The 24,405-nt window shown below is 46.5% G+C and overlaps 1 protein-coding gene across 6 annotated transcripts in view; it reads left to right on the plus strand.

The window, feature by feature from the left end:
- Positions 1-24,405, plus strand: part of RPH3AL (rabphilin 3A like (without C2 domains)) — a 144,780-nt gene that overhangs the window by 109,970 nt on the left and 10,405 nt on the right. For 4 of the 6 annotated variants that reach the window (XM_060183878.1, XM_060183877.1, XM_060183881.1 and 1 more), the window contains one exon: positions 3,663-3,749. The exons of 1 other annotated variant lie outside the window; for it this stretch is intronic. In XM_060183878.1, the coding sequence (XP_060039861.1) occupies positions 3,663-3,749 (87 nt within the window). Of the gene's footprint in view, positions 1-3,662; positions 3,750-23,780; positions 23,879-24,405 lie in introns of all 6 variants that reach the window. One more of the 6 variants, XR_009547918.1, reaches the window with a different exon arrangement.

Consider the following 24,405-nt stretch of genomic DNA (forward strand, 5'->3'; position numbering starts at 1 on the left):
TCTCTCTCTCTCCCTCTCTATTTTCCCATCTCCTCTCAATTTCTCACCATCTCTAACCAGTAATAAAGAAATAAAGCTTAAAAAAATAAATAAAATTTAAAAAAGAAATCCCTGTCCTGTGGAGGGCTTCCACCTTCCCTCCACAGAGGCAGTGCAGAGAGCACAGCCAGGTGCCCTGTCTTGCTGGAAGAACCACTGTCCTGGAGCCGGTGACTGCAGGCAGCTGCATGGTACCTTCGCCCCAAACCTGCCCCAGGGCCATCCTGTCTCACAGTCTCTGTTCACTTACTTGAGAGTCACCAGCCCCTGGGAAGCCAGGATCTAACTCCCCTGGTATAGCTCACCCTGTACTATGCATGAGGACCTGGGTTTGAGCCCCCAGTCACCTCCTGGGAGCACCATCTAAAGGGGAAGCTTCCCAAGCCGTGGAGCAGTGCTGTGATCTCTCCTCTCCCTCCCCCTTCTGCTCCTCCTCCTCCCTCTCTGTCTCCCTCCTCTTACTTCTCCGTTTACCCTTCTTCTCCCTCTTCTTCTCCTGCCCCTGCTCCTTCTCCTCTGCCCCACTCCTCCTTCTGCTTTTCTTTGTCACCAGGGTTATCACTGGAGCTTGGCATCTACATGACAGTTCCACCACTCCTGGCAGCCTCCTGCACCCCCTTTTTTCTTTTTTCTTTATTTATTTTTTACAGAGGCAGAGAGAGATGGGGAGAAGAGAAGAGAAGAGTGAGAAGGAAAAACACCTTCAGCACAACTCCTGTTGCTCCTTGTGACAATCCCCCCCCTGCAGGTGGGAACCCAGCCTTGAAACCTAGTCCTTGCACATGATAATAAGTACACTCAGCCAAGTGTGCCACTACCTGGCCCACTCTCTCCACTTCACATCTCTCCTCTCCTCTCTGTCTTCCACCTCAATCTGAAGAATAAATAAATCCACTAGGAGTAATGGCATTGTGGAGGCGCAAAGCCCCCAGAGAAGCCTGGGAGAAAGAAAGGGGGGCAGAGGGGGAGAGAGAATGCAGCCACATCCCCAAAGATTTGAAGCAACTTCTCCGGTTGCTGTGGGCTGCTCCTTAGCAGGGGCAGGTGTTGATCCTTTCTCCTGGGATCTTGAGTCTCACTAACCAAATGTGGGGCCTCTTTAACATCAAAGTCCCAGTTTTGAATCTGCATAAGGGAGGCCATTATAATACCCACTTTCTTCATCCTTTGTTGCTGGGATCACCATGCCTGGAAGACACATTGCCCAATAAATGTTATGGATTGGTGCTGTGTGCTTGGAGGGTGAGCAGGCCTTGAAGCCTCCAAACCAGTGGAACCTGCAGTAGGAAAACCTCGCCTCACTGGGAGTTCATTGTTGGTATGCTTCTAAATTATGCTTCTAAGACCCCTTCTGTTTCATTGGTTTAATCCCCCCTGCTTAACACTGTATTCTATTTACATAAACCACTGTTAACTAAGCACCGCCCTGCCTCCAGGGCATTGGTTTAATCCTGCTGGTTCATACTCTCTTTTTGCTCCGCCCCCTCTCCTTGTCACACCCTGATTTCCACCAATCTCTTTTTGCTCCACCCTCTCTATGTCACATCCTGTTTCCACCCTACTTGGTGAGTATAAATGCAGCTGCTCTGTCACCAGAATCATCAGAAGCACTTCACCAGGACTTCCTAACAGGCTCTGGAGAGAGCCTATAAGCTGATCTGCACTGGCAGCCCCAGGATATATAAGGACAACATTGTGATTAGAGATAGCTTAGATTGCACTGCGTTCCACATGAATAAAGACTGAACTGTGTACCACTCAGCCATGAGTCTCTGGTCATCTCTCTCTCCTGCCTGCGAAGCTAGCCCGGCATAATGGCGCCCTGAACAGGGACTGGCAGTTCATCTTCACACATGCAGCCTCTGCACAGGACAGTGGGAGTTAGGGAATCGAGCTGACTGGTTTGAGTACCTCCTGCTTCTCTTCTCCCTGTCCCCCACCCCTGGGAAAGGAGAGGCCCAAGTGTGTCAAAGGAGGCCTCTGCCTTCGAGGGATGAGGGGTGAAGGCTGGAGTAAGGCTACTCATCAGAAGGAGTCTCCAGGCAGGTCAGGGATGGTGGCTCAGGGCTCTTAGAGGTGGGAGGAGAGGGGCAGGCAGGCTGCTGACCTCTGGGGAGGTTGAGTCTTGGCCTGGCACAGACCCCAGGCCCAAACCCTCATTAGAAATGTCTGGCCCCTTCTCCCAGCCTTGATAGCCAGAGCTCCTAGGCTAGGACTTTCACACAAGCTCGAAGGAGCCCTAGTCTTGATTGGGATGGATTCCCTGCCAGACTAGAGATAAAGGAGCTGGTTGCATTTTATTTAGAGCAATGGAAGTGACAATTCTCAGTACCTGCACTCTGGACAGTGGCAAGTGAAGTGCACACCTTCCTCAAAGGTACCCGCTTCCCTTCTGCTGAGAGCTGGCTCGTACCCCGTCAGGTGCTGACTACATGCTCCAGGAAGCCAGGCTGGTGACATTTTCCTCTCCTTGGAGAAGTGTGCTCTCTGCTCACTTGACAGCCTGCAGAAAAGGTCAAACAACAGGCCTGGCCTTCCCTCGGGGTAGTGAGGGGCAAGAGAAAACCCCCCAGCTGCATGGAGACCCACGCAGCCTCCAGTGGGAGCAAGATTGAGTAGCTGATGTGACAGTTATCTGAGGAGGACACACTATCGCTGAGCCCATTTCCTTCTCTGTCAAATGGCCCTGCGGCTTACACCACAGCTTCCCAGACCCCTAAACGAAGAGGTTTGGCTTAATGTAAGTGCTCAAGCTGTCACTGGTATTTCTCACTCTATCATCTTCTCACCTTGTCAAGCCATCTGTGAGGTTTTTGCCTGGTTATATACAAATCTGTGTCTTTTTTGTTGAGTAACATCATTTCCTACCCACATTTCCAAGGATCGACACAATCTGTTAAGTCTGCCTGCTTCTTCCTCTGGTATTGGACATTTGGGTTGTTCCCAGTTCTTTGCTACTGAAAACAATGTGACTACCAGCAAACTTTTCTTCTTTTTTCCTTTTTACCAGGTCGGCTCTGTTCTTGTGGCTATGCTGGGGAATGAACCTGGGGCCTTTGGTACCTCACGCATGAGTCTTTCTGCATGCTGTCTCCCCAGTCCAACAGCAAGCCTGTTTTGTTTGTTTGTTTTAATGATCCTAAGGAAGCATAATTATAGGGGTAAATCTGTAATGTAAGATGTGTGCTTAATCAAAGTAAAAGACTCTGGGGTGAGTGGGGGGGGGGAGAATACAAGTCCAAAAAGATGACAGAGAACCTAGTGGGGGCTGTATTGTTATATGGAAAACTGGGAAATGTTATGCATGTACAAACTATTGTACTTACTGTCAAAGGTAAAACATTAATTCCCCAATAAAGAAATTTGAAAAAAGATGTGTGCTTAACCAGATGCACCACCACCTGGCCCCCCCTGTATTGTAGAGATCAGTGGATGGACACATCCTCAAAGTCAGCAGCAGGTTTGAGATGACCCGTTCCCTTTGGGTTGTCTACCCTTTGAACCTAAAGCCAAAGCCAACCCCTTGGGAGATGCCTGGGGGGCCCTTGGTTACAGTTCCCCCAGCCCCCAGCCAGGAAGGAATGGGCTGAAGTGTTTACCTCTTCCTGTCCTCTCTCTTGTAGAAAGTCTGCACCAAATGTGGGATCGAGGCTTCCCCTGGCCAGAAGCGGCCCCTGTGGCTGTGTAAGATCTGCAGTGAGCAGAGAGAGGTAGGGTGCCCAGGGTGACAGGGTGGGCTGGGCTGGGGAGGGGTCAGGAGGGGCTCACCTTTGGGGAGGTACACTTTGGTGAGCGGGAGGGCTTTCTCCGGCATCGGTGAACAGGGAGGAAGATGAGGAGGGGCACCCGGGATGGGGGGACAGTGGCCCTGGTCCTGCCCTGCCCGGGGTCATGGTTTCAGTGGAAGCCCTCTAGTGCACATAATGCACGTGGTGCTGTGTGTGGGTCTGTTCTCACAGTAAAAGCTAAAGCTGCCTGTGGTTGATGTTCCCTTTGTGCCGGGTAGTGCACAGCTCTGCACATCCCCATAGGTGGGGCTGCTAGCATCCCCCTTGCTGGATGAGGAGCTGGCAGCATGGGGGTCAAGTAACGGTGGCCTCCCACTGGCTAGTGAGGCAACTAGGGATTGGGTGTGACTGTGGTCTGTTGTGATGAGCCCAGCAGGCATTCTGTCATTCTAGTTCTGACCCCACTGTAGAGGGAGAAATTGAGACTTGGTGAGGACCGGAGGCAAGAGCAAATTGGAGAGTATGTGGACGGCATCTTCTACCCCTGATTTGAGGCTCTCCTCACTGTCCCCAGATAAGAGGCAGAGCAGGACGTTGGCAAGCAGCTGGGGGGGAGTGGCAGGGAGGCGCACAACGAGGGTTGCAGGAATAAGACTAGTCGGCTTCAGGGAACATGCACCTGGTTTTCCAGATATGGATTGTTTTCGATTCTCTTGCTTGGCATTTTCTATGCAGTTTTAATCTGGGGGCCCATAAAGCATCTTCTGTTACTGAAAATTCTAGCCTATTCCTCCTCTTCTGGAAACCGTTGGATATACTCTTGAACCTCCTGATCCACCTTCCGTAGGTCCCTACTGCTCTTTGTCTCACTTTTTTAAAAAAAATATTTTATTAGTGATTTAATAATTGTCTTTCACTTTTTAAATGCAGTGCCTGGACCTCATGCATGTGTGATACCACCACCCTGGACTATTTCCTTTATGGTTTTAGAATTGGGGAAGTGAGGAAAGGCAGAGAGACACTACAGCAGTGCTCCATCATCTGTTGAGTCCCCTCACACTTTCCAGGGTGTTCAAACCCAGAACCTTGCACATGGTAGGGCATGTACTCTACCAGGTGAGCTGTCTTCTGGCTCCCACTCCTGTGACTTTTTTTTTCCCCTCCAGGGTTATTGCTGGGGCTCGTGCCTGCACTATGAATCCACTGCTCCTGAGGCTATTTTTTCCCTTTTTGTTGCCCTTGTTGTTTATCATCGTTGTTATTGTTGTTGTTGCTGCTGTCATTGTTGTTGGATAGGACAGAGAGAGGAGAGGAAGACAGAGAGGGGGAGAGAAAGACAGACACCTGCAGACCTGCTTCACCGCCTGTGAAGTGATCCCCCTGCAGGTGGGGAGCCGGGGGCTTGAACTGGGATCCTTGCACCAGTCCTTGAGCTTTGCACCATGTGTGCTTAACCCACTGCGCTACTGCCCGGTCCTTGATTTTTTTTTTTTTAACCTTTCTAAGATGCTTTCTGGGTAAACTTTTGAGTACTTCCCTCCAGTTTACTGAATCTTTAAGACTATGTCCCAAATGCAGGTTTCATTTGTTTTATCATCTGCTTTCCTTGGTGTTTTGAAACTTAGGTCTGTATGCCTATCCCTAGTGAGAGTCAATCTCTACCTCTGTCCCTCCCTCCTGACTCATCGCCTCCTCCACCGGTCTTTGCCAAGTGCTGTGCCCTGTGTTCTGCACCCAGATCCTGGGTCCCCTGGTGCAGAGTCAGGTGGCAGCTTAGTGACAAGCTGCTGGGCCGTGGTGATGATAGGATTACTCCAGGGCCAGTCGGCAGAGCAGCAGGCAGCCTGCTCAGGCCCCTTCTGCAGGAGCTGCTTCCAGTTCCCCCAGGGCTCCTGCCTGAGACCAGCTCTAGTCTTGTGGGGGGCAGGAAGCTGCTGGCTTGTGCTTGGGTCAGTGCAGGCAGCTGTGGCAGAGGGGTCTCTGCTTTTTTTAGCCTCCTTTCCCAGGAGGATAATCCTTCCATCAGTCGCCATTTTCAGTGACTGCCCTCAGCCCCTTGAAATAATGTATTTTTTTGAGTCCCTGATCCCTTGGGATCTCTGTCTTGTTTTTGAACACAGTTAAGTTTAGTTGTGATTTTTTAAATTTTTATGTATTTATTTTACCTTTTGTTGCCCTTGTTTTTTGTGGCTGTAATTATTATTGTTGTGGTTATTGATGTCATTGTTGTTAGATAGGACAGAGAGAAATGGAGAGGGGAGGGGAAGACAGAGAGGGGGAGAGAAAGATAAATACCTGCAGACCTGCTTCACCGCCTGTGAAGCGACTCCCCTGCAGGTGAGAAGCTGGCGGCTCGAACAGGGATCCTTATGCCGGTCCTTGCGCTTCACGCTACGTGCGCTTAACCTGCTGCACTACCACCTGACTTCCTAGTTGTAATTTTTTTTAAAAGAATAGTTTTACCAATCATTGCTATGTCTTTGGGACAGGGGAGACACTTAGAATGTGTCACATTCTCTTGTATGGAGGTCTCTGATTTCTCATCCCTGAGTGGAGGAGATGACAGAGCCTCTTTTACAGAGAAGCTGTGAGAGTCCAGCCAGGTCCAAAACATGCACAGCGTTTCTGATGTCGAATAGGCACTCCATCAATACCAGCCAGTCCACCCCTTTGACCTTGAGGTCCCTCCGGTCTTGGAGTCGGGGGCATGGGCTTTTAAGATGCTGAGGGATTTCCTTCCAACAGTCTCTGGTGGAGGACACCTGAGCAGGATGATGAAAAGACAGCCACAGCAGAGCTATGGGAAGACAGAGATGAAGGGTGAAGGGAGAGGCAGACTTAGCACAGGAATCATGAAGTGAAGGGCTGCAGAGAGCACTGCCCACTCCAGCCCCACCTCCGGCACCTGCCCCACCACGCTCCTTGGTGGACCCTAGCAGCCTCTGGCAGGGCCCACCACCAGCCTGCCCTACTCTCCAAAGCACCCCAGTGTCCAAAAAAAAAAAAAAAAAAAAAAAAAAAAAAAAAAAAACTCCAGAATCACTTAGGATGTATTTTCTTATCTTTCCTGAGGCAAAACATGTGAGGCTATGCATTAAGCTATCAGTATGCCCTTGAGTTTCCAGAGGCTGATAAAACTTAGCAAGATCAGGAAGGCTGTGTTTCCTGTCTGCAGTGCCAGGCAGGGATGAACATTGAGTAGATGAGAGTCTGAGTGCCTGGTGGTACTCAACCCAGGTGAGGCCTTTTTCTGCCAGCTTGCAGGGTGGGGGAGTGGCAGGGTCATTGGTTTTTCAGTGCCTTTCTTCATGGGGGAAAAAATCTAATCACAGCAGAGAGCAAGACAGAGCATTTAAAACATCATTTTAAAATGCCACAGATATCTGGCTCTGAGGCTGCAGCAGAAGTTTGGGATTCTGGCCTGCAGCAAAAGTCACATTCTGATGGAAGAACTTGACTTTTTTTCCTTCCTTGATGGAAACTCTTAATACCGCTCTATCCAAAGACTCTTATCTCCTTTCCTTTTGACGCTTCACTTCCATCATCTCTGGCTATAATCGTAAGTTATTTCCTACAGGGAATCCACTTCTGGCAGAGTGCCCCAGGGGTTGTGCCAGGCTAGTGCTGTTTTATGCATTTCAATCATTTGTAGTATTGTGAGCTTCAGCCCCTCAGCCCTGGAGGACTCTGCATCTAATCCAGTGCATGTGTTCACTGGGGCATCCAACACACTTGTTGAGCTTCTGCTATACGTCAGACAAAATGGGACTTCTCAAAGAAGAGGGACCACAGACAGCAAAGGAAATTCTGCCATGCCACAAACGGGGCAAAAGGTATGTGGTGTGCTGGGAAGCATAGGGATAATTACTGTCTTCTAAATCAAATTTTTTTTTTTAATTTGATAAGGCAGAGAGAAATTGAGATGGGAAGGAGAGATAGAGATCAAAAGAGAGAGACTGCTTCACCACTCATGAAGTTTCCCCACCTACCCCCACCCCCCGCAATTGGGAATGTGGGACTTGAAGCTGGGTTCTTATGCATGGTACTGTGTACGCTCAACCAGGTGCACCACCACCCAGTCCCCAGTTGCTGTTTTTTGTGGGGGGCCTAGAAGGACTCGCTGCTAAGATGGCTGGCAAGCATTGCATGGAAGCACACCTGTGGCTTCCGGGACAGGAAGCTTTCTGCAGAGAGAGTGCTGTGCCTCCACAAGGCCTCAGGCAGGTGTGTGTTGGGGAGGTTTGCAGATGGGCCTAGGGAGCAGAGAACCAGGGCGAATCAGGCTCTGACCAGGAGGTGTGAGGCATGGTAGAAGTAGGTCACTGGGGACCACTGTAAGGACTCTGGTTTTCACTGAGTAGAATGGAGACCCTTGTAGGATCCTGAGGTAGGATCTAAATCCAACTCTCCACCCCACTCCTGTTTTAAATCCTATGGCTGCTGTGTTGCAATTAATTGTAGCTTATAATGCCAGAGTTAATGACATAATATTTCAATTTTCTTATTTAACATTATACATATATTTAAGTTCTTGACTGTTGTTACTCTTAGAAGTTTTCATTCTTAAAACCTCATGCAGCTTGGGAAAATGGCTTAGTGGTTTTCTGAGTTTGTGATACACTGAGATCTACACATCAGTGGGCAGAGCACAGGACTTGCCTGCCTACAACCCCAGATTCAGTATCTAGTACCACATATATCAGAGTAGAATTCTAGCCTCAATACCTCCTCTCTCTCTCTCTCTCTTTCTGCCTTATAAAATAAGCAGTTCAGGAGGTTGCACAGTGGATAAAGCATTGGATTCTCAAACATGAGGTCCCAAGTTCAGTCCCTGCCAGTGCATGTACTGAGTGATATGATATCTGGTTCTCTTTCTCTCTCCCCCCTCATTAATAAATAAATACAGTATTTATAAATTTTATTTATTTATTTATTGGATAGACACAACCATAAATTGAGAGGGAAGGGGGTGATAGAGAGGGAGAGAGATAGACACTTGCAGCACTGCTTCACCACTCATGAAGCTTTCCCCCTGCAGGTGGGGACCAGGGACTTGAACCTGGGCCCTTGCACACTGTAACATATACACTCAACCAGGTGTGCCACCACCTAGCTCCATAAATACAGTATTTTTAAATAAGTAAAATAAATCTTTAAAAAAACATATACACTTTACTTTCCTGATTATAAAAGTAATATGGATCATAGATGATGGTTTACAAGGGGTAGTAAACCAAATACAATCCTCCCACAAAACCCACTATCTTACTATCCAGAAATAAGCACTATCAACAGTTTTTCATGTAAGTTTCTGATCTTTTTTCCCCATGTCTTCTCTTCTTTATTTTGTTGAGCCTCTATTTTAAATTAGTATTGCAGCCTAAGTAGTTCTCACTGTAAGCAGTAAATCTCTATAAACATTGGATATTATCTTGTTTTAGAATATCTACGTTGTTTTTACCTTTTCCTCTTATTAACAGCTACAGTATATATCTCTGTGTTTAGCTCTGTGCCTACATAGTTCCAGAATGGAGTCTTAAAAGGGAAAAGCAAGCACTTTTTTTTTACATACCTTTTCTAGTATACCCTTGGACTTTTGAATTATATTATTAGCTGGTATATATGTAGTTTTACATCAAATTTAAAAGTTTCTGTACAGCAAAAGAAACCACTACCCAAACAAAGGGAACTCTCACAGAGTGGGAGAAGATCTTTACATGCCATATATCAGACAAGAGGCTAATAACCTAAATATATAAAGAGCTCACCAAACTCAGCAACAAGAAAACAAATGACCCCATCCAAAAAGGGAGGATATGAACAGAATATTCACCATAGAAAAGATCCAGAAGGCCAACAAACATATGAAAAAATGCTCCAAGTTGTTGATTGTCTGAGAAATGCAAATAAAGACAGCAATGAGATATCACTTCACTCCTGTGAGAATGGTGAGAATGTCATACACCAGAAAAGATAGCAGCAGCAAATGCTGGCGAGGTTGTATGGGCAAAGGAACCCTCCTGCTCTGCTGGTGGGAATGTAAATTGGTCCAACCCCTGTCTGGAGAACTCTCACAGTGCTAGAAATGGACCTACCCTATGACCCTGCAATTCCTCTCCTGGGGATATATCCTAAGGAACCAAACATAACCATCCAAAAAGATTTCTGTATACGTTCACAGCAGCAAAATTTGTAATAGCCAAAACCTGGAAGCAACCTAGGTGTCCAATAACAGATGAGTGGTTGAGTAAGTTGTGGTATATATACACAATGGAATACTACTCAGCTATTAAAAATATAGAATTCATCTTTTTTACCCCATCTTGGATGGAGATTGAAGGAATCATAAGTGAGGTCAGCCAGACAGAAAGGATGAATATGGGATGATCTCACTCATAGGCAGAAGTTGAAAAACAAGACCAGAAGGGAAAACACAAAGCAGAACTTGGACTGGAGTTGGTGTATTGTATCAAAGTAAAAGACTCTGGGGTGGGGGTAGGGGGTTCATATCCTGGAACATGATGACAGAGGGGGGCCTAGTGGGGCTTGTATTATTATGTGGAAAACTAGGAATTGTTATGCATTTAGAAACTATTATATTTTACTGCTGACTGTAAACGATTAATCCCCCAATAAAAAAGAAATTAAAAAAGCATATATGTAGTTTAAAAAATAAATTTGAAACTATAGCTAGAGTTATTTTCAGATAACCCTAGCACTCTGCTAATAGCTGTTGCTTTTATACAAAAAGATACCTTGAGTGATAATGTAGTTGATCAGAATCTCAAAATTCTATAGATTTTTTCCCCATTCCCTGCCAACACATTTTAAAAGTTGCCACAAGGAAGAGTCAGCAAAGGAAGCAACTAGGAGATTCAGTGCTTAGGATATGAATGATCCTAGGGTCTACTGCCTCATTTATGTGTAGGATATAAATTACTAGACCAACAAACTTGCAAAAAATGGTAACCAAGTTGTCTCCTAACTCTGTGAGAACTGTGGTGGTTGTGGGTAGTGGGGGTGGCACAGGACCTTAGTGGAGGGTGTGATGGGTAGCACACATCATGAGTGGGTGTGAAATTATCCCCATAGTGGCCCAGGAGGTGGCACAATGGATAAAGATTTAGACTGTCACGCACAAGATCCCAAGTTCGATCCACATCATTAGATGTGCTAGAGTGATGCTCTGGTTCTATTTATCTCTCCATTTCTCTCTCTCTCTCCCTCTCCCTCTCCCTCTCCCTCTCCCTCTCCCTCTCTCTCCCTCTCCCTCTCTTTCTCTCCCTCTCTCTCTCTCTGCCGGACTAGCTTCACGAGCAGGAGACAGACAACCAGGGACTCATGGCTGGGTGGTATGCATTTCAGTCTTTTATTCATGCGGAATGCAGCACAATCTAAGCCATCTAAACTAAACTAAAACTATAATCACAATCCTGCCCTTATATATATACTTGCCAAGTAGGGTGTAAACAGGATGTGATGTAGAAAGGGTGGAGCAAAAAGTGACTGGTGCAAATCAGGGTGTATTATGAGAGGGGGCGGAGCAAAAACACATCATGAACCAATGGGGATTAAACCAATGCCCTGCAGGCAGGGTAGTGCTTAGTTAACAGTGGTTATGTAAATAGAATACAGTGTTAGGCAAGGGGGATTAAACCAATGAAACAGAAGGGGTCTTAAAAGCATACCAACATCTCTCTCCCTCTCTCCCTCTCTCTCTCTCTTTCTCTCTCTCTCCCTCTCTCTCTTTTTTTTCTCCCAGCAATCAATAAATCTTTGGGCAGTGGCCCACTTGGTTGAGCATATGTGTTACCAAGCACAAGGATCAGTCCAAGCACAGTCCCTACCTGCAGGGAGAAAGCTTCACAAGTAGTAAAGCAGTGCTACAGATGTCTTTTTTTCCCTTTTTTTCTTTCTTTCTTTTTTTTTTTCTGTCTCCAAGGTTATTGCTGGGGCTTGGTGCATGCACTATGATTCCACTGCTCCTGGAGGCTATTTTTTCCCTTTTGTTGCCTTGTTGCTTATCATTGTTGTTGTTATTGCTGCCATTGTTGCTGGATAATACAGAGAGAAATGGAGAGAGGAGGGGAAGACAGAGAGGGGGAGAGAAAGATAGACACCTGCAGACCTGCTTCACCGCTTATGAAGCAACCCACCTGCAGGTGGGGAGCCAGGGTCTCGAACTGGGATCCTTATGCTGGTCCTTGTGTTTTGCACCATGTGTGCTTAACCCAGATGTCTTTTTTTCTTTCTTCCACACTATTTTCCCTTTCCCTCTCAATTTCTGTCTCTATAAAAATAAATTTTATTTTTTAAAGCTTTTTTATTTTTTTATTTGTTATTGGATAGAGACAGAGAGAAATTGAGAGAGAAAGGGGAGACAGAGAGGAAGAGAGACAGAGAGACACCTGCAGACCTACTTCACCACTTGTGAAGCGATTCCCCAGCAGGTGGGGAGCCGGGGGCTCGAACCGGGATCCTAATCAGTCTTTGCGCTTTGCGCCACGTGTGTTTAACCCACTGTGCTACCGCCCGACTTCCAAAAATAAATTTTAAAAGAAATTATACCCCCATAGTCAAATACTGTAAAATTGTGTCAAATTACTAATCAAGAAAATTGAAAAATGAAAATTTAGACTACCTGTGGTTTATTTTTTTTTACTTTTATTTATTTATTATTAGATAAAGACAGAGAGAAATTGATAGGAAAGGAGGAGATAAAGAGGAAAAGAGACAGAGAGACACCTGCAGCCCTGCTTTACCACTCATGAAACTTCCCCCCTGCAGGTGGGGACCAGGGTCTTGAACCTGGATCCTTGCGCACTGTAATGTGAACACTTAACCAGGTGCACCACCACCTGGCCTTGACTAGTTGTGGCTTATTGCTGTAGGGAGGCAGAAGGAGTGACAGGATGTGGGGGACCCAATGCACAATGATGGAGGAAAACTTAGTGGGGTGACAGGAATAGGACACTGACAGCTCTCACAGAGAAATAAGCTGTACTCGGGTGACAACTGTAATTTTCCCCCAATAAAGTGATTTAGAGAAGAAATAAGATCATCATGAACTGTGAAAGATATAAGTATGATTTAAAACTAGTCAATTAAAATAGCTAAGGGCAGGACTACAAACCAAATGAAATAGGCACTATGAGAAAAGAATGAACAAATCTGAAAAAGAAATGAATGAGCAGTTTCTATTTCTGAAAATGAAAAATGTGATTAATGGGTTCAGAAACTCAAGTGAATGCTACAGTATGTCCTCACCTAACATCTTTGATAGGTTCTTGGGAACTGAGATTTTAAGCTAAAGGGTATCTAATGAAATCAGGTCCTCAGATATTGGCTGTCATTCCATTTAGTGATGCCTGGGATTTTTTTTTTTCTCTTTTTATTTATCTATTTCCTTTTTGTTGCCCTTGTTGTTTTTATTGTTGTTGATGTTGTCGTTGTTGGATAGGACAGAGAGAAATGGAGAGAGGAGGGGAAGACAGAGGGAGGAGAGAAAGATAGACACCTGCAGACCTGCTTCACCGCCTGTGAAGTGACTCCTCTGCAGGTGGGGAGCCAGGGGCTCAAACCGGGATCCTTACACTGGTCCTTGCACCACATGCACCCAACCTACTGCACCACCGCCTGACTCCCGATGCCTGGGATTTTTGTTTTCTTTTCTCATCAATGTTAGGATGAAACAATGTGTTATTCTAGGACTTACTATGCTTCAAGAATTTCTTAGAGCCAAAAATTTTCAATTGTAGAGATAGCTTACTAGGTGTGTGCCCTGCCATGTGCACAGCCCGGGTTCAAACCCAAGTGCCACACAGAAGGTGTCATGGCACCAAAGAATCTCCAGTGTTATGGCCTCTCTCTCTCTCTATCTCTATCTCTCTATCTCCCCCTCCTCTCTCTCCATCCCTCCCTTTTTCCCTCCCTGTCTCTTTGAGTGAAAAAGCAGCCCAGGAGTTGTAAAATGATTAATATGAAATGTATGCCACACAATGGAAAAAAATAACAACTTGTCGTTTCCCTTAGCAGTCATAGACATTTCTTTATCAAAATTTTTTTTTTCCTTTACCACCAGGGTTATTACTGGGGCTCGATGCCTACACAGTTCCACCATTCCCAGCAGCCATTTTTCCCCTTTCTTTTTGATAAAGATTGTACAACATAGAGAGATAGAGAAGGAGAGAGAGCTAGAGAGGGAGGGAGAGAGAGAGAGACCTGCTCACTGTTCCACTTCCCCTCCCACATAGTACCATCAGCTCTTTACCAGCGCCTGGCCCCTCTAGTTGTCTTTATTTTTGATCCCTGGTTGGCACTCTCAAAAGCCTGGAGCACCTGGCGCCTGATTCCCACTGTACAGAGAGTCACGAATGTGACGCTGCTCTCTGCCTAATTAGCTGCCTGCCTTTCTTCAGCCCTCAGCTTATGGCAGCAATCAGTTTCCAGTCTCCCCACCCCATTTCCATTCCCTCTGTGAATGGCTGTGCTCTTTAGACACTTTGCCGGGTGGCAAATTAAACTCTTGATGACAGGTGTTCAAGATGTAAGGACATAGAGAAAGGAAGTAAATGGTCCACAGCAGACGGTTAGGTAACGCATCAGGCCCAGATAAAGCAGTTTGCAGGAGTCGGTAGAGAGTGGCAGGCAGCTGCAGCCCATGAAGCCAGAGAGGAAGAAAAGAGAACACCAAGACACAAGTGAAAGGGGTTTTCAAGGAAACAGAGGCTGGGGACAGCAAAGGCAGTGGTCTGAGTCCGACTTAGGTTTTTACTCCCTTTCAAAGCCCCAGGTGGCCCAGGGCTTTCTGGTACAGTGGTTTACTCTTTATTCTGAAGGAAGAGAGCTTGTGGAGGGGCTGGAGGGGAAAGAGAGAGAGAGAGAGAGAGAGAGAGAGAGAGAGAGAGGCACCAGTACACCACTCCACCATTCATGGAGCTCTTGTGTGGTTCTGGGGATCAACCCCAGGACCCTGTGCATGGTAAAGCCTGTGTTTACTCACTGAACTATCTCCCAGACCCTCGTATATTTTTTAATTAAAATTTTTGTTTAGACCTTCCAAGTCATTGTCATCGATTTTTGTCTGAAAGAAGCATACAGGGAAGCTTTTTAATTATGTTTGTACTTATTGCTTTGTTCCCAACTATTCTGGTTTCTTCTCAGGAGCAATTTAATTCAAAGGTTGCATTTCCATTTTCTGTCTTCTGTAGTCATCATCTTCTACTTAAGCCATTTTCAACTCCCTTAATTTTTCCACTCAGAAAAGGTCCTAACACTGTTCTCTCACATCACTGATTTCTTCCCTTTTCCTCTCACTTGGGTGGTTTTCTCTGCTTTGTTATTAAGGTGTGTGTGTGTGTGTGTGTGTGTGTGTGTGTGTGTGTGTGTGTGTGTGTGTGTCTCCATCCTAAATAGAAGAGAGTATTTTAATAGGACAGTCTAATGAGCCACACAAAACAGGCATCTACTACCTAGTCCAAAAAAAAAAAAAAAGGAGACCATTGCAACACTTAGTTTCACTTGTGTTTGAATGTGACACTGTGTGGATTTTCCTGTGTGTTGCCTGTTTTGTGCTTGGTAGCTGTCATCACTCAGGCAGTGCTGTCCATATTCTACTCTGGTAAATACACCTCTGTCCCTGTTCTACCAGTGATCATTTCTCACAGCTTGTTCTTTTGCTGTCATGAATAATTCTGCTCTAGACATCTCATATCTCCTGAAGCCCATGGTTCTGTTACAGAACCTTTTCCTAAGAGGAAGAATGATAAACCCTGGGCTGAGCCCATGGTTAGCTCTTGTAGGGGATTCCCACTCACTGGCCAGAGCAGTTGACACGGTGTTTCCATGAGCCAGTCGTCAGCTGCCTTGTCAGTTTTGCTCTTTCCTGACTCCTGGGTAAGTTTTTTTAAATATATATTTATTATTTATTTTGATTTGATAGGACAGAGAGTAAAAGAGGGAGGGAGGGGAAGCAGAGGAGAGGGAAAGAGAGACACCTGCAGCATTCTCCCTGCCTGTCAGCTGACTGGAGACTTAAACCCTGAGTAAGTTTTAATACTGCCCTTTCCTCTTCGGTTTCCTGTCAGTCCTTCCTCCTGTCAGCTACTTTCCTCATTTCACCTATTTTCTTCTTTTGGCTCCTCATTTCACAGAGGACCAGGCTCCTTTAATCTTTCCATGACACTAAGCAAATTTCCAGTATTGTCTGAAGCCTGACATGCCACATTGACCCACACCCAACATGGTGCTGTTTTTTCCTCCAGCAGAGCCTCTAGCACGATACGTGTGTTCCCTGCTTCCTCAGTAGATATTCCTATGTCCCCCCTCCACTGCTCACTCTTGCCCTTAGCTCTTCAGAAACTGAATTCTACAGAGAAAACACACACACCTCTCACAGCCTTACCTTGGTCTGTGGTTTTACGTGGGAGATCCTGGCCCTCTGGCTATTAGAACCAGGGAGGACAAGGAAAATGCAGCCCTTGGTTGGTGGCTTTTCCTTGGCTTCCTTTGCCTCTCCCTGCCCTTGTAAGGTCTGGTCGGTGGCAAAAGAGACCTGATAGAAAAAAGTAAAGCCGTGAATATTATTAACTAGGGCTTTATTCAGGCACTCCCAGGCAAAGTGAGGGGGGCTGTGAAATCACGCTCAGGGTCAGGGGAGGGAGATTCTTTTTTTAAAAAAATATTTATTTATTTCCTTTTTGTTGTCCTTGGTGTTATTATTATTGCTGATGTCATCATTGTTGGATAGGACAGAGAGAAGTGGAGAGAGGAGGAGAAGACAGAGAGGGGAAGAGAAAGATAGATACCTGCAGACCCACTTCACTGCCTGTGAAGCGACTCCCCTGCAGGTGGGGAGCCGGGGGCTTGAACCAGGATTCTCACACCGATCCTTGCGCTTTGTGCCACGTGTGCTTAACCTGCTGCGCTACCGCCTGACTCCCAGGAGAGAGAGATTATTATAGGAGAATAAGGAAGTTAGGTGAGAGTTCAGTGGGGATTTTCCATAATGGGTCTGCGGTTTTACAAAACTGCTAGCCTCCAGTACACATTCCAGATATGGGCTGGTTTTACCAGGTTCCACATTCTTTTCTTTTTTTTATATTTATTTATTCCCTTTTTGTTGCCCTTGTTTTATTGTTGTAGTTATTATTGTTGTTACTGATGTCGCTGTTGTTGCATAGGACAGAAAGAAATAGAGAGAGGAGGGGAAGACAGAGGGGGGGAGAGAAAGATAGGCACCTGCAGACCTGCTTCACCGCTTGTGAAGTGACTCCCTTGCAGGTGGGTAACCGGGACCCTTACCCTGGTCCTTGCACTTGGTGCCATGTGCGCTTAACCCGCTGAGCTACTGCCCGACTTCCAAGGTTCCACATTCTTATGGCTAAGTGTTTTTAGCCTTAGGCGCCTTCAATGGTCAAGCCCTCCCAGACCTATGAGATCCTTCCTGTACTGGTGTTCATGTGGTCTTTCTGCACGTGTTTCTGTGGGTGTGTTGGTGTGTGAGGTTGTGGGCCCAGAGGTAGGGGCTGGTGCACCAGGGACTTCACAAGCTGGAAATCTGTTGCGTTTGTCTAGCCTTTCATTTAAAGTTCATTGTTTTAAAAAGGAAGTGACTCAGTCAGAGTTGTACTGTAATAAGCGGAAAAGTTCATTGGAATCCAGATTCCCAAGGATTCTAGAAACCATTCCTCCAGCTTCTGAGAAGACAGCTTCCAGAAAGGCAGGTACTATCTGAGGGGAATCAGCTAGAATGGAATGAAGACCAATTTGTAAGTAATTGAAAGCTGATTAATACAATTAGAGCGTGCATCCCTGTTCAGTATTGGCCTTGCAGTCCCAATTCCACAAGCAGCCTGATTATAACTCAAGGGAGGCAACTCTTACTGGTGGCTCCCGCAGTGTTTTGCATACAAAAGGTGCTCAGGAAATGTTTGTTGATTGAAAGAGACATTTGCCAAGATGAGGAAAGCTGGCTCCTGGTTCTGATCACTTTAGGACCTTCTCCCAGCAGGGTGCTTTTGATTTCCCTGCAGTTTCATGCCACCAACTGGAGTCTTACTGTGCCTGCTGATACCCCACCCCACCCCCTCTACCTCCTGGCCCCCCTCTCCTGCTTGTTGGTTGAATAATAGAAGAATGTGTGGGATAGGAAAGTGACTGATCTTTAAATCTCATCTGACACACCCAGCCTGGGGTGGTGACCAGCAGGGGCCCCTGGAATGGGGGTGGGGGGCAGCCCACCTTGGCCCAGGCCTGCCCAGAGTTGGGACAGCCAGCTCCACCCCCCCCCCCAGCAGCAGTGGGAAACCGCTTGCCAGCCACGCTCTCAGCAAGCGTCCCAGGTGGGCAGCCTGTGCTCACTGCAGGCTGCCATCTGCTCCCCCACTCTGGCTCGCTCCTGTTCCTGCTGTTACTTGCAGTTTGGATTTTTGCTGCAAACAGCTTTGCTTGGGGAGTGGGGTTGGCGGAGGCCTGTGAGTATGCTCAGGAGTGGGTGGCTGGTGCCCGGGTGGGCGGACGACTGCCTGAGTACCCCACCATCTGTGCCTGGCTGTCACGGCGTCCCCAAGGGACCTGGGTGGTCACACTTTCTCAGTGTGTCGGTCACCTCCCACAAGCGGCAGCTCTGCCAAGCAGGCCCGCTATCAGTCCAAGTTCCTGGCCACCCACATTTGGGGAAGCAGCAGGAGGAGAAAGAAGCTCCTGGGCCCTCCATCCCACCCACACCCCCTTCCCCTGGGAAGACAGAGTGGTCTCCCACCCACTTCCTGCCCCTGGAGCCTGTGTCTGCAGTGGACAGTATTCCCAGGGAGGCTGGCCTTTCTCACCTGAGCCATTGCCCTACCTGTCATTCACTGGGCACTTGCTAAGACCAGGCAACACATATCTGGCTTCATCCTTCTAGAAGCCCAGAGAGGGGTTCATTGTTGTCTTTATGTCACAGATGAAGAAACTGAGGCTGAGAAGGGAGATCACTTATTTTTTTTCTTTTTTTTTTTTTTTTTATTTAAGAAAGGATTAATTAACAAAACCATAGGGTAGGAGGGGTACAACTCCACACAATTCCCACTGCCCAATCTCCATATCCCACCCCCTCCCCCGATAGCTTTCCCATTCTCTAGCCCTCTGGGAGCATGGACCCAGGGTCATTGTGGGTTGCAGAAGGTAGAAGGTCTGGCTTCTGTAATTGCTTCCCCGCTGAACATGGGCGTTGACTGGTCGGTCCATACTCCCAGTCTGCCTCTCTCTTTCCCTAGTAGGGTGGGTCTCTGGGGAAGCTGAGCTCCAGGACATATTGGTGGGGTCTTCAATCCAGGGAAATCTGGCCGGCATCCTGATGACACCTGGAACCTGGTGACTGAAAAGAGAATTAACATACAAAGCCAAACAAATTGTTGAGCAATCATGGACCCAAAGCTTGGAAAAGTGGAGAGGAAGTATTAGGGAGGTACTCACTGCAAACTCTAGTGTACTTCTGCTTTCTTACTTTGGTGCCATACTCCAAACTCAGTCAATTTCTGCTTTGCGTTTCTACTTCTTTTTTTTTTTTACATGCATAACATTCCCCAGATTCCCATTTAACAATACAACCCCCACTATTTCATTCATCATTTTTCATGGACCTGTATTCTCCCCACACACCCACCCACCCCAGAGTCTTTTACTTTGGTGTAATACTCCAATTCCATTTCAGGTTCGACTTGTGTTTTCTTTTCTAATCTTGTTTTTCAACTTCGGCCTGAGAGTGAGATCATCCCGTATGGGAGATCACTTATGCAAAGGCATTCTGTAGTATTGATGCAGCCAGGGATAAAACCAATAACTACATCCAAAACTGCATCTAACAATCCTACTTTCTATTTATTCACCTATTCATTCATTCAAATATAACACTTTGCCATGTACATTTGCCCTGGTTCCAGCCCCCAGACTACCACATGGGAGCACTGTGCACAGATGAAAGCTTCACAAACAGTAGGGATACTGTGGTGTCTCTCCTCTCTCTCCTTCTCTTACTGCTTTCTCTTCTTCCTCCTTGTCTTCCACTTCTCCCCCCCTCCCTTCTTCACTCCCTCCCTCCCTCTACCAGGAAGAAAAGAAAAAATAAGGGGGGCAGGTGGTGATGCACACATTACAACGCACAAGGACCCAGGTTCAAGCCCCTGGTCCCCACCTGCAGAGAGGAAGCTTCACAAGTGGCGAAGCAGGGCTGCAGGTGTCTCTCTGTCTCTCCCTACCTCTCTATCTCCTGTTCCCCTCTCAGTTTCTCTCTGTCTCTATTTAAATATATAAAAACATTTTTAAAAAGATATTATAAAAGAAAAAAGAAGTGGAGTCTATCAAGAGCAGTGAAGTCATACAGGTGTGAAACCCTGGAAGCAAAAATCTCAGCCATGGGTTTCTCCCTTGAGTTGACTTTCTAGCAGGGGCTTAGAGAGGAGGAGGGAGTGGACAGTGAGCATAACTACTAGACAGGAGACTCCACAGTATGTTGGATGCTGTGCAAGGGAAGGAGAAAGGACAGAGCAAGGCAGAGGTCAGGAGTGTGTGTGGGCTGCAGGGTGGGGAAGGAGTCTGCAGCATGGAATGTGGGCCAGTCACCACGTCCCATTCTCTACGATGACTGTTACTCACACAACAGAAAATAGCCAATGTTGAGGATGTGGAGAGATTGGAATCTGAGTATGAGGGGTGGGAATGGGCAGGCAGAAACCACAAGCACTGTGGTACATTCATGCCGGCAGTGCCTCAGAAATGAACGAATGAATGATGATCTAGAAATTCTACTCCTAGACATATATCCTAAACAATTGAGATTAGGAACTCAGAAAGATACTGTATGTAGTTCAGTCTTTACTGCAGCATTATTCACAATTCCCTAAAAGTGAAGATAGCCAAGTATGGACCATTGCATTTTTTTGTAATAAAAAGAAGAAAAAAAAAAAACTGGGAACAACAAAAATGTCCTTATAATGATAGATTATTTCCTGGTGACAGTGAAATAACATGCAGTAATGTGTGAGCGGGAAGCTACAACTAAGGGTGAATTAAAATCACACTGAGAAAAGAACAAAAGCCTTTACAGAGAACACACAGCTACTCAAAAACATATGCTCACATGCAGGTCATAGTCAATCGTTATTTTATTTAGAAATGCTGCTTACATGTGTTGTTTTACACAGGAGGAAACTGGGCCAGGGAGGCAAAACAGTAGTTATGGCACAGACGTGGATGCTTGAGACTCATGGGCATCGAAGGTTTTAATCCCTGGCAGCATCATAAACCAGAGCTCTGGCAGGAAGGAAGATGGAAGAAAGGAAGGAAGAAAAAGAAAGAAAAGAAAAACCAAAGAATTGTTTTGGAGGAAGAGCTTTCAGTGACTTCTGATATCTGTAACATTAAATTTCTTTTTTGATTATTATCTTTGCTTAATTATTAGAGACAGTCAGAAATCAAGAGGGAAGGGAGAGGAAGAGAGACAGAGACACCTGCAGCCCTGCTTCACCACTTGTGAAGCGCCCCCGCTACAGGTGGGGACCGAGGGCTCCAACCTGGGTCCTTGTATTATTGTAACATGTGCACTTAACCAGGTGTGTTATCACCCACCCCTGTGTAATGTTAAATTTCTTGATGAGTTAACAGGTATTTACTTAGTTCTTTGAAATGTACTATAGTGTTTTTTTGTTTGTTTGTTTGTTTGTTTACCAGACCACTGCTCAACTCTGTCTAATGGTGGTGCAAGGAATTGAACCTGAGACCTCGGAGCCTCAGAGTCCATTTGCATAACCATTATGCTATCGCCCCCTAGTACACACCCAAAAGATAACAAATAATCACTAAAATCAGACAAAAATACATATATATATATACCATGCTTAGAATTAATTATTATGGAATTAAAATCTTCTAGAGTGTGGGAGAGAACTAAAAATTGGTAAGACAGTAATGAATCTGGAAGACATAGAAGGCAGTGGGACCTCAGAATGATAGGTTTTCACCAAGAAGAAACAAGACAAGTGGAAATGAAGCAATCATCAAATCCGTAACAGAGGAAGTCAGCCCAGCAGGAGACCAGGCAGCACTCCTTGTGAGCCCCGTGGATTAGGGGTCAGCCCAGTAATGGCTTTGCATTGGCTTTGGAATATGTTTCTGAGCCTGTGTTTAAACATAGGCATGTTTGTTGTTCTGGGAACAGTATCAAAAATCACGAAGCTCCTCTGAAAAGACCTGGCCTGTTCAGTCTTCTGCCTCCACCCCTATTCATTGCCGTGAACCGCCCACTCCATCTGGGAAGAGCCCAGCTCTGCAGCCAGACACCACTGTGGGCTGCCTGCCCCCTCTCCAGCCTGTGTGGGAACAGGGAAGATGGTTCCATGCTTGGGATTCAAAGGGATTCCATGCAGTATGCAGATGAAGAGCAAGAGGAGACATATGCCTGATGTTGACAAAACTGGTGATCAAGAACTGTGTGTGGCTCTGTTGACTTTTCAAGACCATGCTGGACTCAAGAAGGAATGGCCATTTGGGGAAGGAAGCCATGTGAGACCAGAAAAGGAAGAAAAGGAAGCTGGGGTGGGGGGGTGCCCATTCCAAGTGGCTCGGTGGGACCTTCCCCTGGAATGTGGGAGGTGTAAGGACTGACCCAGAGGGCACAGGAAGGAATGGGCTGCCCAGGGGCTCTTCATGATCCCATCGGGCTGCACAGCTCTGCACCCCCTGAGCGCAATCCTTGGTCGTCAGCTCCCTCCAAAGCTGGCAGACACTTCTCACCAGTAATTGTGTGGAGGCCTCATAGGAGTAAGTCCCCCACTAGGGGTTAATGGAAGCCAAAGCATTTCCTCTGCTTCAGAAATAATCGAGCCCAGGTGTTTAAATCATCTGTCAAGAAAACAGATAGCACCCTCGGAGTATTTTGTTCTTGCTGCAGTTTTTCCCCTTTTCCACTATTGCTGGCAGCTGCCTCCCTCCCAGGCTGACCTGGTTGCTCAAAAACCCACTTGAGATGAAAAGGAAATTCTCTTCTCCCCTGGCCAGGGCTCATGCTCTCAGGCTGAACCAGGGACTGCCCTGTAGGGGGTGGGGAGTGTTGGGGGGTGGCAGGAATGGTTGTATCTTTGCTGGAGATGGAGAATGGAAGGGCGGGGTGTGAGAGTGTCTCCAGGAGACTGGAGACTTCAAACCATAGGAGCCTGCACTCCACCTGGGGTCCAGACTGGGCAGGGGGTGGTAGGGTTCTCCCCCACTCACCAACACAAGCATTCAAGTTTTAAAGTCGTATCCTTTAAAATGCAAACAGTCCTGGGAAAGGTCTCCTTTATCTCTGGGGTAGCAGATTGTTACAGTGAAAGAACTGCTTCATATTTATTTATTTTGTTATTGCCACCATGGTTATTACTGGTGTTTGGTGACTGCAGATTGAATTCACCACTCCCAGTGGCCATTTTTTTTCCTTTTCTTGATTTTGTTTGTTCTGTTTCTCTTTTGTTTGCTAGGCCAGAGAGGATTTGAGAGGAGTGGAAGACAGAGGGAAAGAAGGAAAAAAAAAAAAGCCACTTGCAGACTGGTTCACCACTGGTGAAGCTATACCCCCCTGCAGGGGGGGACTGGGGACTTGAACGTGTGTGTTCAACCTGGTGTGCTACCACCCAGCCCTCATACTTGCTTTTAAAGCATCATTTCTTTTACATTCTTAATAGTATTTTGATAGTCTTACTTACATTTGCAGTTACATTTATACTGAATAGTATTTTCATGTTCATTGATCAGTGAATTTTCAGGGGCCATACGTCCCCTGCTCTAGAGCTGTTTATCTGTATTCATCTGGATTATACTTTTGAGCAGTTGTCAGGAAGTTGGATGTGTCTGTTTCCTGTTTCTGCTGATAAGATCCCTGGTGCCATTTTTCAGATTAGAGGCAATTGCAAGCACCTTCAGTATTGGGGGGGCCAGTATGTGGATCTCTCCTGGGATGCCCCTCGTGGTCACTAAGGTCTTGTCTACTTCCCCTCCTAGCTCTCCACCTCAAGCTGAACAGATGTACACAGCCAAATCCACTCAGCAGCTGCTTCTCTGCTCACCTGAGCCCATGGAGGGCCAGAGGTCATCCCAAGGTTAGCCAGGACCCTAGGGCAGGGTGGCCTCAATCTGGTTGGGGCAACAGATAGCATTTATGTCACAGAATGATACTGAAAACAATTCTATGTTCCATGCGTACTTGTCATGTCAGTCTGTCTTGCTCAATAACAGCCTGCCATGTTGGGCTATAGTCATAGCTTTTCCTACACAGGTTGTTGCTACAAAAACTTGGTTAGATAGAAGCAAGGAAGATCATGGGGCCACAGCCTGTACTAAGGTTTCTTTGGGGAAGGCAGGGCAGGGCAGCTAAGGTAAAAATCTTATGATTGGCTAGTTAGAATAATTCCAGCAGGCACAGGTCCCCAAGGACTCTCCCTAGTTGTCTAGTACCTGGCCTTGGATGGATGCAGGCCAGGGGAAGTATTGGCTTGACACATGAGAATTTGATGAAGAGGTGGTAGAGGGCATGGACTGAGTGCTGATCGGAGGGTTTGTAACTTGTCATTGAATGCCCACAAGAGCAGCACTACAAAGGAGGGATGTACAGCTTGGTTAGTTTGTC

The sequence above is a fragment of the Erinaceus europaeus genome, unplaced genomic scaffold (assembly GCF_950295315.1).
Source record: "Erinaceus europaeus unplaced genomic scaffold, mEriEur2.1 scaffold_243, whole genome shotgun sequence".
Classification (NCBI taxonomy): domain Eukaryota; kingdom Metazoa; phylum Chordata; class Mammalia; order Eulipotyphla; family Erinaceidae; genus Erinaceus; species Erinaceus europaeus.